At 51.8% G+C, this 17,045-nt stretch overlaps 1 protein-coding gene and 1 long non-coding RNA gene across 9 annotated transcripts; one reads left to right on the forward strand and one right to left on the reverse strand.

The window, feature by feature from the left end:
* Window positions 1-5,833: 5,833 nt before the first annotated feature.
* On the reverse strand, window positions 5,834-9,893 carry LOC134731295 (peripheral-type benzodiazepine receptor-associated protein 1-like). Of its 4 annotated transcripts, XM_063628745.1 has the most exons (6): window positions 9,843-9,893; window positions 9,396-9,608; window positions 8,122-8,305; window positions 7,951-8,035; window positions 7,599-7,692; window positions 5,834-7,442 (listed from the first exon to the last, which is right to left on the reverse strand). In XM_063628745.1, exons 1-5 carry the CDS (start codon window positions 9,879-9,881, stop codon window positions 7,680-7,682), a joined length of 534 nt encoding a protein of 177 aa, XP_063484815.1. In that variant the 5' UTR covers window positions 9,882-9,893; the 3' UTR covers window positions 5,834-7,442; window positions 7,599-7,679. The 4 variants fall into 4 exon arrangements, with proteins under 4 accessions (XP_063484815.1, XP_063484816.1, XP_063484814.1 ...); XM_063628746.1 differs by lacking the exon at window positions 9,843-9,893 and having other exon boundaries at window positions 8,122-8,199; window positions 9,419-9,731; XM_063628744.1 differs by lacking the exon at window positions 9,843-9,893 and having other exon boundaries at window positions 7,616-7,692; window positions 9,396-9,731.
* Window positions 8,892-16,639, forward strand: LOC129469403 (uncharacterized). 5 transcript variants are annotated; one of them, XR_010118063.1, is made up of 5 exons: window positions 9,500-9,613; window positions 9,865-10,315; window positions 10,470-10,911; window positions 16,398-16,506; window positions 16,597-16,639. It is a non-coding gene; the product is annotated as an uncharacterized lncRNA (long non-coding RNA). The 5 variants fall into 5 exon arrangements; XR_010118062.1 differs by having other exon boundaries at window positions 16,398-16,632; XR_010118061.1 differs by lacking the exons at window positions 16,398-16,506; window positions 16,597-16,639 and having other exon boundaries at window positions 9,865-9,934; window positions 10,066-10,315; window positions 10,470-12,636.
* The last annotated feature ends 406 nt before the right edge of the window (window positions 16,640-17,045 follow it).

The raw sequence follows: 17,045 nt of genomic DNA on the forward strand, positions 1-17,045 counted from the left end.
GCAGGTAAAGGGAATCGGCAGACCACCCACATCCCCTGCCTCCCCCCATGGGGGGCTTTGTTCCGGTGGGGATGAGGGATGGTTTGTGGAGCTCTCTGTTCCCACAGGCACCTGACTATAAAATCCGTGAATCTCAGAATGTGCCATTTACCCTTTCCGGGTGTTAGTTCACTGCCACACAAAAGGGTTGGGGAGATGCGCCCTCCGCAGCCTTCCTTGCCTGCCTCCTCGTGTGTGGGCGAGTGTCTGGCCTGCGCTGCAGCACCTGCAGCCTGGGTGGGCAGGGTGGGAGGCGGCTCACAGGCACATTCTTTCCACAGGTGAGTTGGAAGGCCCTGCCCAGCCCTGTCCAGGTGAAGGAACATCCCTGGGCCAGGGAGGCTGGGGAAGGAGATAGGGTGGGTGGCCCCTCTGGCCTCGCCCCATTGTCTACAACTAGTGGGGAGGTGGTGACGGGGTCGGAGGGGTCCGGGGCAGAAGACAGGATGGGGTGGAGGGCTCTCCAGAGAGTCCAGAGTCTTCTCCTCCTCCCCCTGCAGGGCCCCCAAGCTGGTCCCCCTGCTGACCTGAAAGCTCCCCGCTCCATGGTGGCTGCATTTGACTACGACCCCCAGGAGAGTTCCCCCAATATGGACGTGGAGGTGAGGACCTTCAGATAGAGCCCAGCAAAGGGGGCGGTGGCAGAGCCTTCCTGGGCCTGATGCCCTCCTCTTGTTTTCCACAGGCAGAGCTGCCATTCCAGGCAGGGGACGTCATTACTGTGTCTGGGGGCATGGACGATGACGGTTTCTACTACGTGAGAACATTGTTGGGGAGGGTGTACCATATCCCAGCCCCCCAGACTTCGTGCAGGGGGATAGGCAAGGAACCCTCAGGAAGTCTGGAGGAATGGAATGGGTCACCTCCCTGGACAGTGGTTTTGGCCCCAGCTGTTCCCCAGGGGCATCAGGGTCGAGGGCAGGGCTAGAGCCTCTTTCCTGATCTCAGTGTCACCGGCCTCTCCTCTCCAGGGGGAATTAAATGGACAGAGGGGCCTGGTTCCATCCAACTTCCTGGAGGGCCCTGGGCCTGAGGCAGGCGGCCTAGACAGGGAACCCAGGACACCCCAGGCTGAGAGTCAGGTCAGTGAGGAGCGGGGCTCCCAGCTTGGCAGGGCGGTCTACGCTACTGGTGGGGTGGTAGGGCCAGGGCAGTGTTTCGGCATGGGTGCAGCTGGGGTGGTCATGCAGGTAGGCACTGTGTCCAGCACGGAACCGCTAAGTGACCACCAGAGGGGAGCCCCACCAGGCAGCTGCCCCCCAGTATGTGCCCCTCTCTGCAGAGGGATGATAGCTGTGACCCTGATCCTCAGGCCATCTCACAGGCTGCCAACACCTGGGGGCTGATGCAGGTGAGGGGGCCCTGTGGAAAAGGACCCCTCTGCCTCACATCTGTAGCCAATCAAAGTCCCTGTTTCAGGACACTCCCACCCTGGGGGTTCTCCCTACCTTCCAGGTGCCTTTGGAAGCCAGTTGCCCAGCGAGGCCCAGCTTCCTGGGTTCTCATTCCTAGAGCTTGCCTCTCCTTGGGGTGAGTGGAATACAACTCAGCCTCCACCCTCAGAGGGCAGGGGGAGGGTGAAGAGGCCAAGCCCCAGCCAGAAAACTCAGGGCTTCCATGTGTAAACGCAAAGGCCTTGGAGAGTAGGGCCCACCCCTGTGCAGGGCCGCCTGGCAGCTGGGCAGAGAAGATGTGGGTCTGTCGGTAACCCGTCTCCTCTCTTTGTTCCCTGTCCTCAGAGAATGAGGAGGAGAAGAGTCCAGTGCTAGATGGAGATAGATGTATGTAGAGAGAACAACGTGTAAGTGGGGGACTGCCCCCCTGTGTGACCATCCACCCCCACTTGACCATAATCAGACAGTGCTCCTTTGTCTCAAATACTGGAGCTGACCCAGCTTTCCCACTGTCGCCCAGGGAATGGCGAAGGAGAGCTTGCCATGAGCCAGATTTGCGTAAAGAGTCATCCCTCCCCCTCCCTGCTCCCCTTGCCTTGCCTTTACCCAGGGCGGTGCCAGCTGTCATGGGATTACATGTCATCTTAGTGTGTGATGTCCCATATTAGCTGATGCCTCCTATTCTATAACACATGTGGTTTATGGAACATGACGTGGCATCCACATTAGGACTCATCAGCGGTATTATGATACTGTGTGGCTATGGTATTATAATACCGTAATTATTACTGGTGCCAGGGTGACACTGTAATGCCACCAGTAATAATAGGCTTCCCACCCTTGTCCTCTGCCTTGTGACCTGTTAGGGTGATCAGATGCATGATTTACCTCCAACTCTCAGTTTTCTCTACTTGGGGGATAAAAGGGGAGGTTTGGCCAGGTGTGGTGGCTCATGCCTTTAATAATAGCTACTTGGGAGGCTGAGGTGGGAGTCACTTGAGCCCAGGAGGTCGAGGCTGCAGTGAGCAGTGATCACGCCACTGCACTCCAGCCTGGGTGACAGAGCAAGACTGTCTCAAAAATAAAAAAATAAAAGGGAAGTTTGAGTAGTTGAAATCCATAAATGACCCCAAACCATTATTCTCTGAGGCTCAGAAACATCCTCCTTTTGTTTCCCTAACAACCTCTCTCTCCTGGATGTTGTGGAAGGAGCCCTAAGAGGGAGTGGGAAGGGCCTGGGGCTCGCCAGCCGGCTATTGGCTCTGGCTGGTTGGGGGTAGATGCTTTGGCCTCTGCGGGCAGCCCTGCCACATCGGTGCAGGCCTGGGGCGGGGTGGGGCCTCGGTTGTGCACCCACTTCCCTTGCCTCTGGCCTGGGCTCTATAGTTGGTTCTGGCTGGGAGCCTGCCAGGCTCTGGGCAGCAAGTGGGAGTTTGAGGAAGGGAAGACAGGCAGGCTGGCAAGAGCTGACAGAGCTGTGCCAGGTACCAGAGGTGAAGGTGGGAACATAGGTATGGGGGGCTTTCTGGTGGCTTCTCTGTTCTCCCAGCTCCCTGGCCTTAGATCACTAAGGAGCGCCGTCTGGGTGGGATTAAGGCAAAGGGAGTGGAGTTCGGAGGAGATGCAGTGAGGGAAAAGATGCTAGAGCCTCCAGAGCCTGTGGTGGGGGCTGAGTGATGCCCCCAGCTGTGAGTCCCTCTGGGTCCTTGGCCTCCCCGCAGTCCTCTTAGGGGCCCTTGAGGGAGAGTCCCAATCTTCCTTCCCATGGAGTGGGTACTGGCTCCACACCCTGAAGGCCTAGGGGGGCCACATCTGCTGGGTTTGGGGAGACGCTCTTTCTGTCTATGAGGGGCTGTAGAAGCTACCTCCATTGGCAGTGACAGCTGCTTCTAAGCAGTCCTTGTCCTTGCGCTCCATGTTTTGGGAGGGAGGTGACATGTGAGAAGTTGGGGGCACCCATCCTGAGGGGCAGGTTCCAAGAACTCTTGGGCCCTGTCAGTCCTGCACCCTGGAGGGAGAAGGGAAGGGGCCTGCCCAGGGTCACAGGTGAGCAATCCGGAACCGAGACTGCATCCCCTGGGACTCCCAGCTCAGTGCTCCCTCGGCATCACCCTCCCCATTCACCGCCTGTGCTGTGTGTGTCTGACAGTGGTGTGAGGTGAGGCCCTGGTTCTCTCCCATGGTTCTATGACATGGGAGGCTGCAGGCCCCTCAGGCTGTGGAAAAAAGGGGTCAGGGGCTCAGGAGGTAATCAGGCCCTGACCTTGCTCCTTCTGTCTCACATTTCAGGACTGGGGCTGCACCACACAAGGGCCCCCGGGGCCCCCAGGTGGGCCTTGTGCCCCCAGCCCTGGCAGCGCCCCCAGGATTGAACGTGGGGAGCCCCAGGACAGAAGCGAGAAGGTGTGGGGTTTCTTCTCCAAGGGGAAGCAGCTCCTCAGGAGGCTGGGCTCTGGGAAGAAGGAGTGAAGCTGTGGCCCATCCCGCAGGCAGAAGAGGCCCTGAGAGGCCCCCAGATCACTGTCTCTGCTGAGCAGGGAAGGCTCAGACTGGGCCCAGAGCCCCTGTTCTTCTGCGTGAACACTGTGGCATTCAGAGGGAAAAAAAGAGCCTTGGTGAAGGTCAGAGCTAAATGGCTCCTTAAGGATGAACTCTCTAGAGAAGCACCTTCCTCCTACAGGAGGGGAAACTGAGCCCACAGTGAGTATGTAACTTGACCAAGGTCACTGAGCCAGGACTGGACCCAGGACCCTCGCGTCCTGGTCCACCCACCTCGTCTACTAGTGTCCCACAGTGCTGCGCTGGTCCCTTCTGCCACCCTTCCCAGTCCCAGGACGGGCCCTGGGGGGAGAAAGGAGCCTGTGCCCCCTGATGGCTCTGGCTGTCCTGATCATGTCTTCCCTCCCCTGAAGGAAAGGGTGCACTGGATTTTCTTGGAGCCCCATCTCCCCAGCGGGCAGGTGGGCGGAGCCTGTATATATGCACCTACTCAGTGCCTCAGTTCAGCTTCCTCCACCTCGCTTCCACTGCACAGGCCCGGGAAGGAGAAAGGCCAAGCCAAAGTGGGCCCCACCCTGCCCTCATCGTGCTCCATCCTTCCCTGCCAGGGCCTGCAGGCCCCTGTATGGCCCCGCCCCCAAAGACCCTGGGGCCAGCAGGGCTGAAAGCGGAGTTGAGCTTGCCTTATTTTGTTCATTGGATTCAAGTTCTTTTGCATAGTTTTCTTCTAACCCCTGTTGGAATCCAGGGGCTGGAGAAAAGGACAGATTTATGCAGCTATTTTCATACATTCCCCGTTCAGAGTGGGGTAGGGGCTCTCCACCGTTACCCAATCCACTCCATCCCCCACCCTCTGAGGAGTGAGTGTCTTTTTGCATGTTTCCTTTGCTGTGGTGGGAGATAGTTTGACTGAACCCCCACCCCAGCCTTGGTCTCCAGGGGTGTGGAATGGTGGGGGAATTTGTTTAAAAAGATATTTTATTATAATAAAGTCTATTTGCACAAAATCTATGCTGGACTCTATGTGGGCAAAGGGCTCCTTGGGGGGTGGGGGGCAGCTGGGCTTTGGACTCTGGACTTCAGACCCCAGAAGTTACATCCTAGGGGTAACAGGGGCAAAAGCCAATCAACACCACGAGCTTTTGAATCCTTTTCTTAAGAAGAAGGTTTGGTAGCTTCCTGAGCCCGTGGTCACAGGGCCAGGTATTTGCTACTGGGGCTGGGGTTGTGGAGGAAGATGGGACAGACAGGGGGAACACACAGAGGGAAAGCACCAGTTTCAAGATGGTGGACTGAACACACACTGCAGTCTTTCTCCTCTATATCAAATGCACAGAAATAATAGACGTGAGAGAAATAGAGCAAATAAACACGATACATAGTTCCATTTGAAAGCAAGAAAGGGGACTCAGCCTAGAAACAACAGGATTCTGGAAAAGACAAGAACAGATGGCAGATCATACTGAGATACTTGAGAGTAGGGTGTATGTGGGAGAGCTCTGCACGCTGCCTCTGGACTAGAGGCAGTGCAAACAGGGCAGAAGAGACCCTAGGGGCTACCGATGGTGTGGTTAGTTGGGGTTTTTCTTTGATTGATTGTTGCACATTCTCCTTCTGCCATGGGCCAAGGGCAAAGGTGAAGATGTCTGCCTTTAGATGACAGACTTAGAGAACAGTAGGGGTTGCAGCTGGGATCAGAGACCAGGTGGTACTTTACGTGGCTGGCCACACCTGGCAGAAACAAGATGTATCACCGCCCAGGTGAGAAGCCACCAAACTGCAGCATACTGTGACCCTTCCCTCTCAACCGCAACCCTCAGAATCATGGCAGCAGTTCCCACCCAGTCGTCCAGCAGAGACTCCCAACCACAATGGCAAGAACACAGTAAAGACTCAAAAAATATTTGAGGAAAGCCAACTTCACTAAGAGAGACAACAAATGGAAATGGAAAAATATACACAAGTCAATAAAGCATTAGGAGAAAACTTTAAAAAGTCTACAGTTATTGTTGGAGAAACACAGGAAGGAATTGCATCTGGGAAACAAGAACAAGTAGTTATGAAAAAGATCCTAATACAGATCTCGCAAAAAATACATATATTCTTGTTAAAAAAGGACTCAATATATGGGTGAAGAGCATATAATTCATAGTTGGATACAATTAGTAAGCTTGAAATCTGAGGTAAGGAATTCCCGCAGAGTGCTGCACAAAGGGATAAGAGAGACGAGCAAAATGAAAGAAAAGTTATACATGGAGGATGGGGTCAAATGTTTCAGTGTCTATTCATAAGAATACCCCGGGGTTGGGAAGATGTGTGGAGAAATAGAGACCATGAGTGATAGAACAAATAATGGCTATAAATTTTCTAGGACTGAAGAAAGACACAGATACTTACATTCAAAGCACTTACTGCATGTGAAGCTGATAAATAAATTACAAGTACAGAAAAAGAGAAGCAACCCAATTCAATGTCTGAGACTTGAATAATCTTGTCACCCAAACTAGGACAGGACAAGAAAACATTATGACAGATCTATCTTGTTTATGAACACAGAATATCCTAAATATAGATTTAAGAAATTAAATATACATCATGGCTGTAGTACTTTTAAATTTTTTTTTTTTCTGAGACAGGGTCTTGCCCTGTCACCTAGGCTGGAGTACAGTCGCATGATCACAGCTCACTGCAGCCCTGACTTCCTGGGCACAAATGATCTTCTCACCTCAGCCTCCTGAGGAGCTGGGAGTATAGGCACATGCCACCATGCCCAGCTAATTTAAAAACAATTATTAAGAGACAGAGTCTTGCTGTGTTACCCAGGCTGGTCTTGAACTCCTGGCCTCAAGTGATTCTCTTGCCTTGGCCTTCTAAACTGTTGGGATTACAGACATGAGCCACTGTGACTGCTCAGGGACCTGGTCTTTGTTCCCCACAGTCTCCCCGACGCCTAGCGCAGTGCCGGGCACACAGTCAATGCTTGTGGAATGAGTGAGTGGCAACGCTGGTGTCCAGCAGCCTGCCAGCTTCCCTCACTGCCGCCCCACCTGCTGCAGCCTCCGGACCTCCTCCTGCTTCTCCCGTAGGCTGAGCCGAGCCTGTTCATGCTCCACCTCCAGCTGCCGCCGCCGCTGGGCCACCTCCCAAAGGTGCTGACACACAAGATCCGAGTCAAGGACAGAGCCCCCACTTGGCCATTTCTAGAGAAGATCTGAGATGAGGACGCCTCAAACACCATTTGCTCCAGATTCCTCTATTACAAAGGAAACTGAGCCTGGAGCAGCTCCAGGCCCAGGCCTTAGTGCCCCTCACTAAGCAGATTCTGCTGTCCCACTTGCTCCCCATGCCAGGGCCCAGCACCCTCTCCCACCTGCACCATCCCCTCACCTTCAGCACTTCCTCCAGGCTCTCCAGCTTGCTCTGCAGGCCCTGGCTCTTGCGAAGGGCTGAGTCCCTCTCCCGTGTCATCCCCAGGAGCTGGCCCCTCAGCTCCGCATTCTCCCATTCCACCTGGCGAGGGGGCAGTGGCAGGGAGTTGGGTGGGTGAGTCTTGACCCACCAGCGCCCTCACAGTGCGAACAGTCCCCTACCCCTGCTCAGGGGTGGAGGAGAAAGCCCCTTGGCTGAGTACCGGGGCCCTGGTGGGAGCACAGGTCTCCACAGCACCTGGGCGGAAGTGGTACCTGCTCCTTCTCTGGGGCTCTCCCACTGAGCCGGGAGATCTCCTCCACCAGTTCTGCGCTTCTCTCAGCTGCAGTTCCTGAGCGGGCAGAGGAGCTCTCAGGAGGCAGCCCAGCACCCACATTCCCCCTCTCCCCACACAGAGGACCCTGCCCTCCTCCCAGGCAAGGCCTTCCTCCCCTGCAGGAACCTGCACCAGCCAGGAAAGGAAAGGAGCAGGAGGGAAAATGTGTTCTTGAGGGCAGCCGGGGTGGCAGCAGAGCTGAGAGGGAGCCCACCACCTGGCTGGCCGGGGAGAAGGGAGGAGCTGGCCTCTGGGCTGCCCTCAAGAGCTCACCAGCTCCTCACATCGCCTCTGCTTTTTTCCGGGCCTCCTGCTCCAGGCTCTGGCATTTCTTTCGCTTCTTGCTGGGCTCCGATTCCTGTGGGGTCAGAACCAAGGGCTCCTCATGAGGGAAGGTACCTCTGCCCACAGCAGGCTGCCTCCAGCCCTTGACCTAGGACTTACCAGCTGCTGCACCCTCTGCTCTTTCTCTGGCTCCCCTAGAATCACGGGTAGGTTGTCCGCATCCTCCTGGGGCGTGGCCTGGAAATGCCCAGGGGCAAGGGGCTGGCACCTGAGAACAGGGCCCCAGGGCAGCCTGTCCAGAGCAGGTTCCCGCCTCATCATTCAGCCAGCAAGAGATCCCTGCCTAGCAAGAGCAAAGAGGGGTACTGTCTGCCCACCCCCTCCCATTGTCTCCAGTTGATGTGTAAGTACAAAGGCTGCACCCCTGTGTCCTGGAGCCATAAGTGCTTTGAGATCCTGGGACCCACGTGTGCCCTGGGAGATGAGACCTTTATCCAGGCCAAAGCTTTCCCTTTTTAGCTTCCAGCAGCAGCCCTGCTCTGCACTCAATAACTGTCCTGGGTGTCCTTCAGCGACTGGCAGAGAACTAGGAGGCTGCTTGGGCCCCCGGGGATGTGGTGCTCCCCAAGATAGGGGTTCTGTATCATCCAAATCTGGGCTTGGCCTAGAGCAGCGCAAGTCCAGCCAGAACCTTCTCCTGGCTTCCCCCAAGCCCACCCTACCACACCTTCCGTTTATCCGTGCAAACTTAGGGGGAGGACAGGTCTTGATGGGAGGTGCATCTCCCTTCCAGGGCCAGCCAGGGAGACAAAATCTGAGCAAGAAGCCTCCCCCCACCTGGAGGTCTTGGTCACTATCAGATCACTACCTGGTCTCTCCTCCCAGCCCTCTTCCCAGAAGGAGGAGGACCTACTTGCTGCCTACCTAGGATGATGTAGAGAAGCCAGACTCCTAAGTTCTAGGGGTCCAGAGCGCGTGCCTGGCCCTCCAGACAGGGGCTGCCTAAGCCCCGCGCTCAGTGAGGGTTGCCTGTACCTGGAGCCGGGGCCAGGCCTGGCCAGCCAGGCGGGCGCTGACCGGGGGCGTCCCCGCTCTACGGTGGCGGCGGGAGGAGGCGGCGCGGGCTGGGCCCCGGGTGGCTGCCAGGGCAACCAGGGAATTTGGGGCCGGGCCGTACCACTCGCAGCGCGGCAGGGGCGGCCGGCCAGGCCCCGCTGGGCGCAGGCCTATGGAGGGCGGAACCCTGGAGCCCCCAGGGGAGGGCACGGCGCAGGTACAAGCACCGGAGGGTTGGAGGTGGACCCTGCCCAGGACGGGAAAGCTCCCCAGCCCCTGGGAGTGCGCACACCACCACTGAGTCCTTGGGGTTCTCAGCACGGTGCAGGGGAGATCCCTGTGGTCGTTCCCCCACCCATCTGCGTGCACCCACACACCTGCCCTTGGCGCCGGCGCTCACCTCTCCCGGGGCCCGGGAGCCGGCGCCCCTGCTCTGGCCTGGAGAGCAGGGCCAGGGGCCGGGACAGCGGGAGGGAGGGCGTCTCCCGCTGGTTGCGCAGCGCCATCTGCCTCTGCAACAGCAGCACCTCCCGCTGGGACTCGCGCAGCAGCCCATCGAAGTCCCACACGTAGAGCCACTGCGGACCCTCCTGAGGTTGGGGGACAGGGACAGGGACAAGGAGGGGAGTCAGGCCTAACCCTTGCCTGTCCCATGCCATCCCCTGCAGAGCCCTTTGCCTTGCTGGAGGGGCTCCGATGCGCGGGACTGTGCACACCCTCTCATGGGTACATGCCTGGTTACACGTGCATGCGTATGTGGCCACATGCTCCCGCGAGCCTCTATGCGGTCATTCTCACTAACTTATTTCTTGGACGCTAAATACCTTGTGAACATCCCTTCCACAGGGGATGTGTGGATGCATACAGCCAGACCCACCGGCAAACAGCCTCAAGCCTGGAGCGCAGAAATGCCCAGGTCTGGGACTCATGGCTCCACCCCTGTCTCCCTCTCCCACCTGGGCCCTTGCCAGGGGAACCTACTCCCAGCAACCTCCACCCTCCCGTTCATTTGCATCTCATTAACATCTTGTCTGCATCCCACAACAGGCAGATGGCCCTGTGCAGGGCTGAGCTGGAAGAGGTAACCAGGGCCTCCTCGCACCTTGCCCACCAGAGTGAGCCTGGCCTGCAGCTCCCTGCACTCCCGCTGCAAGGCAGCAATCTGCTTGTCCTTGGCCAGCAGTGCACTGGCTGTCTCACTGAGGTCCCGGGCTCGCTGGCTGGCTAGGGCCTTCCGACACAACTCCAAGCTGGCCCCTGGCCGGGGCAAGGGGGCACTCACCTCGCCAGAGGAGGGGTAAGGCTAATGGTCACCTGAGGGCTGGGGCACTTCTCCCACTCCTCATCTCCTCCCAAAGGAAGAGTTAGCATGAAAACCTAGGGGGTAGCCACCTGCTTCCACCTTGACTGGGGTCTCAGAAAACCAGCAGCCTCACTCTACCCCATTCCAGCGGTTGGAAAGGATTAACTCCACATCTGAGTTTAGGATCAAAGGATGCTGCTAATTTGGGGCTGCCACTGTGATGGGTCTCATCCCTGCCCCCACTCCAGCTCTATACCCTGAGATGAGCTCAGCAGGAGGCTGCCGCCAGCACCAGCACGTGGTAATCCAGAATCCTGCTCCCTGCCTGCTCAGGAACCTCCCCATCCAGCTCTTCTCTGCCCCCTGTAGCTCCAGAAACTTTTGGCCTCCTTGCCTGGCCAGCCTCTGCCCTTCCTGCACCTTAGCCCCTAGATTCTTGCTTTCCTAGGTGCTGAGACTGTGACTCCCAAGCTTCAGACAACCCTCAGGCCCAGCCCTGGCTCCCCTCTTCCTCGGTCACCCAGCCTCCACCCAGCAGCCTCCCCTACGTTGACGGACAAGTCAATGTAGGCCAGCGCAGGATGTTAAGGGTAAACAGGGGAACTACATCTGACCTAGCAAAAAGTCTTGCTTGAAAGTTATTACAATGAAATGTGGCCTGGACGCGGTGGCTCATGTCTGTAATCCCAGCACTTAGGTAGGCAGAGGCAGGAGGATCGCTTGAGCCCAGGAGTTCGAGATCTGCCTGGTAACACGTGTGACTCCATTCTCCACAAAAATGGTAAAAAAAAAAAAAAGAAAGAAAGAAAAAGAAACAAAGAAAGAAAGAAATGTAGAAGGTAAAAAAAAAAAGGCATTCCAATGTAAAAGAGGCTTGATAGGACAGGATATGTCTGGGGAATCTACAAGTAGCTCACTATGGTTAGAAGTGGTTAGAGATTAGGCTAGGGAAGTAGGTAGAGGTCAGGAAATGGAAGATCTGGACAGAGGAAGGTCTGGGTGAAATGAACAAATACTTGGCTTTACGAAAGACACGTCTAGTAGCAGTAGGGAGTATTAGGAGAGAAATGAGGCTAGTTAGGAGGCTAGTATAATAAACCCACTAAGAAGATCTATAAGAAAATGAAGGTAGAAGAAAATGAAAGGCTAAGAATACATAATTTGCATTTGCTGACAAACTAGATATGAGAGGAAATGATGATACCTTTATTTCTGCATAAGTAATAGGATAGATAATGGTGCCATTCAGTACTGGCAAATGAAAGTGAAAAAGTTTTGGGAAAACGATGCCCTGTTTTAGACATGCCAGGTGTCAGTTCCAGGAAGTTACCCTGATGGTACATCTCCATAAGTAACATGGAAAGCAAATACACAGGTTATTGGTTGCAACATTATCTGCGAAACTGACACACTGGAAACAGCCTAAATGCTCAGACCTAGAATATTGGCCGAAAACCTATGGAATCTACACAACATGTAACAAAGCTATAAAAATAAGAAAAATCTCTATGAAAACAAGATACAAAAGAGTATTTAAAAGTACAACAGCATGGATACTACGCTATCTTTTGTACAAGAAAGGGGAAATGAGAATATATATATAATATGTATCTGCTTATACCTGCAAAAATGAAGACAACTAAGATAAACTAAAAGCTAATGATACTGGAAGGGAAGGATAAGAAATAAGACTTTTCAGTATACCTTCTGAGTAAAACCTCAATGGTTTTATCATCCATTTCTTTCTTTCCTGAATGAAATATTACTGCAATTGTAAAATGTACATTTTTCCTTTTGAACCATATTAATGTTTAATATATTCCAAAAATAAAATCAACAAGGATGAGGGGTGGGAAGTACAACGGAATACAATAGGAACACATAAATTTAATTGACTATTACACCAATAACTTTACCACAGAAAGAGAAAGAGAAAAAAGATATAAGAGAAAAAGATTTTTTTTTTTAGATGGAGTCTCACTCTGTCACCCAGGCTGCAGTGCAGTGGCATGGTCTCGGCTCACTGCAACCTCCGCCTCCCAGGTTCAAGTGATTCTCCTGCCTCAGCCTCCAAAGTAGCTGGGACTACAGGTGCCCGCCACCACGCCTGGCTAATTTTTGTATTTTTAGTAGAGATGGGGTTTCACCATGTTGGCCAGGCTGGTTTCGAACTCCTGACCTCATGATCTGCCCGCCTTGGCCTCCCAAAGTGCTGGGATTACAGGCGTGAGCCACTGTGCCTGGCGAGAAAAAGATACTTAAGTAATTTTAGACTGCACACCTTTAGTGGCCTATATGTAAGCACACAAAAATTGCAAAGAAATATTAAATCAAACTTAGTAGGTTTGTAGCTGGAAATACTATCGGTATTATAATTTTCATTATGCATATATTGTACAACTGAACAAATGACCACATTTATTTATGTTGTTACCAGAGTTCTCACTGTAGAAAAAAAGGATATCCAAATATGAACTGAAAGAAGGATGTGGCCAGGTGCAGTGGCTCATGCTTATAATCCCAGCACTTTGGGAGGCCGAGGCGGGTGGATCACAAAGTCAGGAGTTCAAGACCAGCCTGGCCAAGATTATGAAATCCCGTGTCTACTAAAAATACAAAAATTTGCCGGGCATGGTGGCAGGCATCTGTAATCCCAGCTACTCAGGAGGCGGAGGCAGAGACTTGCTTGAACCCAGGAGGTGGAGGCTGCAGTGATCTGAGATTCACCACTGCACTCCAGCCTGGGGGACAGATCGAGACTCCGTCTCAAAAATTAAAAAATAAAAATAAAAGAGAAGAACGCTATGGAATTCGACTGGAAATAGGGCTAACAATATGAAGCACTTTGGGAAGCCAAGGCAGGTGGATCACCATGTTGGCCAGGAGTTTGAGACAAGCCTGCCCAACATGGTGAAACCTCATCTTTACTAAAAATACAAGAATTAGCCAGGTATGGTGGTGAGCACCTGTACTCCCAGTTACTCCAGAGGCTGAGGCACGAGAATCACTGGAACCAGGGAAGCAGAGGTTGCAGTGAGCTGAGGCAGCCTGGTGTCCAAGGCTGTGGTGAGCCATGATCATGCCACTGCACTCAAGCCTGGGCAACAGAGGAAGACCCTGTCTCAAAAAAAAAAAAAAAAAGGGCCAGGTGCAGTGGCTCACACCTGTAATCTCAGCATTTTAGGAGGCTGAGGCGGGCAGATCATGAGGTCAGGAGTTCAAGACCAGCCTGGCCAACATAGTGAAACCCCATCTCTACTAAAAATACAAAAATCAGCCGAGCGTGGTGGCACGTACCTGTAATCCCAGCTACTCAGGAGGTTGAGGCAGGAGAATTGCTTGAACCTGGGAGGCGAAGGTTGCAGTGAGCCAAGACCACATCATTGCACTCTAGCTTGGGCAACAGAGTGAACCTCCATCTCAAAAAAAAAAAAAAATTTAAAAAGGGAGTATAGGGCCAGGCGCAGTGACTCACACCTGTAATCCCAGCACTTTGGGAGGCTGAGGTGGCTGGATCATGGGGTCAAGAGATCGAGACCATCCTGGCCAACATGGTGAGACCCCATCTCTACTAAAAATACAAAAAATTAGCTAGACACAGTGGCAAATGCCTGTGGTCCCAGCTACTCTGGAGGCTGAGACAGGAGGATCACCTGATCCTGGGAGGTGGAAGTTGCAGTGAGCTGAGACCATACCACTGCACTCCAGCCTGGTGACAAAGCGAGACTTCGTCTTAAAAAAACAAAAAAAAAGGAGTATAAAAAAATCTTTACAGAAGAATGACAATACAGAAAAAATAGAAAAGTCTCCATTTTCTAATCACTATAGTAATTGATTTGGGAAAGAAGCAATCCAGATGAAACCATTTAGTAAAGATTATTATGGGACAGAATCTTCACACTATTTCTATCATTCCATAGATCACCTGTTAATTACAAAAGGAAAAAGAGGCTGGGAACGGAGGCTCACGTCTGTAATCCCAGCACTTTGGGAGGCCGAGGAGGGCGGATCACCTTAGGTCAGGAGTTTGAGACCAGCCTGGCCGACATGGCAAAACCCCATCTCTATTATAACTACAAAAATTAGGCAGACGTGGTAGCAGTCACCTGTAATCCCAGCTACTTAGGGGGCTGAGGCAGGAGAATCGCTTGAACCCAGGAGGTGGAGATTGCAGTCAGCCAAGATTGTACCACTGCACTCCAGCCTGGGCGACAGAGTGAGATTCATTCTCAAAAAAAAAAAAAAAAAAAAATGCTCTTATTCTTAGTAGACGTATAGAAGAAATTAGGGGTAAAGTGCTATGAAATCTGAAGTTAACTCTCAAATTGTACAGGAAGAAAATTTATTAAAGTTAAAAAATGTGAATATTCTTAGATATACATATATATGGGGGCAGGTAGAAAGGGAGGGACACACAGACAAAGAAAATATGGTAAAATGGTAACAACTGGTGATCACTGAACTATTCTTGCAATTCTGAAAAGTTTAAAAAAATTCAAAGGTATATTATTTTTGAACTGTTCAGGAGGTTTAAATTTTTGAATTTTTAAAATAAGCAATCAATTGTGAGGAAGTCTGAGAAGCCACAGACTTAAGAGAAAAGATGAAAAATAAGGAAAGTAGAATCACAGTAATAAGATGAACAGAGTTTCCAAATGCTGTGGTCAGTCAGTAGCTTCAATGCAAAAGAAAGTTAAATTAAGGACCAACTCAGTAAAGACAACTGGATTCAGCAACTGGGAAGTCAGTGATGACCTAGGGTACAGGAGCTTCACTGAAATAGTAGAGTTGGGCCACGCGTGGCCCACACCTATAATCCAGCAGTTTGGGAGGCCGGGGTAGGTGGATCTCTTGAGGCCAGGAATTCAAGAGCAGCCTAGCCAACATGGTGAAACCCCATCTCCACTAAAAATACAAAAATTAACCGGATACAGTGGTGCACCCCTGTAATCCCGGCTGCTCAGGGGGCTGAGGCATGAGAACTGCTTGAACCTGGATGGCAGAGGCTGCAGGGAGCCGAGATAGGGCCACTGCACTCCAGCCTGGGTGACGGTGGAAGACTCTGTCTAAAAAACAAAAAATAGGCCAGGCATGGTGGCTCATGCCTGTAATCCCAGCACTTTGGGAGGCTGAGGCAGGCGGATCACAAGGTCAGGAGATGGAGACCATCCTAGCTAACATGGTGAAACCCCGGCTCTACTAAAAATACAAAAAATTAGCTGGGCGTGGAGGCAGGCGCCTGTGGTCCCAGCTCCTAGGGAGGCTGAGGCAGGAGAACGGCATGAACCCGGGAGGTGGAGGTTGCAGTGAGCTGAGATTATGCCACTGCACTCCAGCCTGGGCGACAAAGCCAGACTCCCTCTCAAAAAACAAAAAACAAAAAACAAAAAAAAACGGAGAAGAAGTAGTAAACTGGGTATGTGCCTTTAGAGGTGGTGTACATTTTCAGCATTATAAATGATATAAATGAGTGGCAATAGTTACATAGGTTTTTAGTATCTTAACTAGTTTTTGATCTCTTCCACTAAAGGGATTGCCTGTTGAACGTTGTTAGGAATATAAGTACTGAAGGCAAACTGCCTGGGTTTGAATTTTGTTCTGTCCCTTGCACCCTGCCTGGCTTCAAATCCTAGCTCTGCTTATTAAGTTCTTTTAAGGGGATGAATTTTGAGCAAATGTCTTAGCTTCTGTTTTCCCAAGTAAATGGACACAATAGTTGCTACCTTGTGAAATATTCCTGTAATTGACCAGCATTTACCAAGTAGCGTCACTGTTTAGTTTCGGTCATTGGTGATTCTGCAGTTGGACTGTGAGGGGGTGTTGGGGTGGGGTGTGTGTGTGTGTGTGTGTAGCACTTAATTGCGTGGAGAAAGGAAAAGATACTTTTGATAACCGACAGGCAGCTTTTCTCTGCTTTTGTGTCAAATGGGAAGAAGGGAGTTTGGAGGGGGAAACGAATTCTCTGTAACACTAAGCTCTCTTCCACAAAAACAGAGGTACATAAAATGTGTAATAATTTACAGAATTTCTAGAATTTGACGATCTGATTTTTTTAAATTTACTTTTATTTTTTCAGGTTGAGACTGAGCTAAAGTTAATCTGTGGCGACGTTTTCTGGATGTACTGGATAAACACCTCACTCCAGCAGCTACCACTGGCAAGTCCAAGATTTTCTATTATGAAATGTAGGTTCTATACTAACAATTAGCAAGTGTACTTTAATAAATTTAAACATTCTCAGGAATAATTGGCTTTGTTTCTTTTTTTCCTTAGAGATTTCGTATTATTTTCCTTGTTAAATATAACCAAAAATCCCACAGAAATTAACTGAAGAGCCTCTAAATATCAACAAAATTATCACTTGATAGACTAGAATTAAACAAGCAAATGATTCTAAGAAATGGCACAAGTGTATTAATCATAAAATAAAATTTCTACATGAAACATTCAGCCATTGTAGACCATTTCTGTCTGTGCAGACTCATCTTTTTTTTTTTTTTTTTGAGATGGAGTCTCGCTCTCTCACCCAGGCTGGAGTGCAGTGGGGCAATCTTGGCTCACTGCAAGCTCCGCCTCCGGCGGTCACGCCATTCTCCTGCCTCCGCTTCTCCGAGTAGCTGGGACTACAGGAGCCCGCCACCACACCCGGCTAATTTTTTGTATTTTTAGTAGAGACGGGGTTTCACCGTGGTCTCGATCTCCTGACCTCGTGATCCACCCACCT

The sequence above is a fragment of the Symphalangus syndactylus genome, chromosome 20 (assembly GCF_028878055.3).
Source record: "Symphalangus syndactylus isolate Jambi chromosome 20, NHGRI_mSymSyn1-v2.1_pri, whole genome shotgun sequence".
NCBI classification, from domain to species: Eukaryota; Metazoa; Chordata; class Mammalia; order Primates; family Hylobatidae; genus Symphalangus; species Symphalangus syndactylus.

Excerpts from the sequence above, each read along its gene's own strand:
- LOC134731295 (XM_063628744.1), bottom strand. The coding sequence starts at position 9,677 with ATGGCATGGGACAGGCAAGGGTTAGGCCTGACTCCCCTCCTTGTCCCT. Across the intron at positions 8,306-9,395 it reads AGCGCCGGCGCCAAGGGCAG|GCAGGGATCTCTTGCTGGCT; the intron begins GTGTGTGGGTGC and ends TGCTCTTGCTAG. Across the intron at positions 8,036-8,121 it reads AGCAGAGGGTGCAGCAGCTG|GAATCGGAGCCCAGCAAGAA; the intron begins GTAAGTCCTAGG and ends CTGACCCCACAG.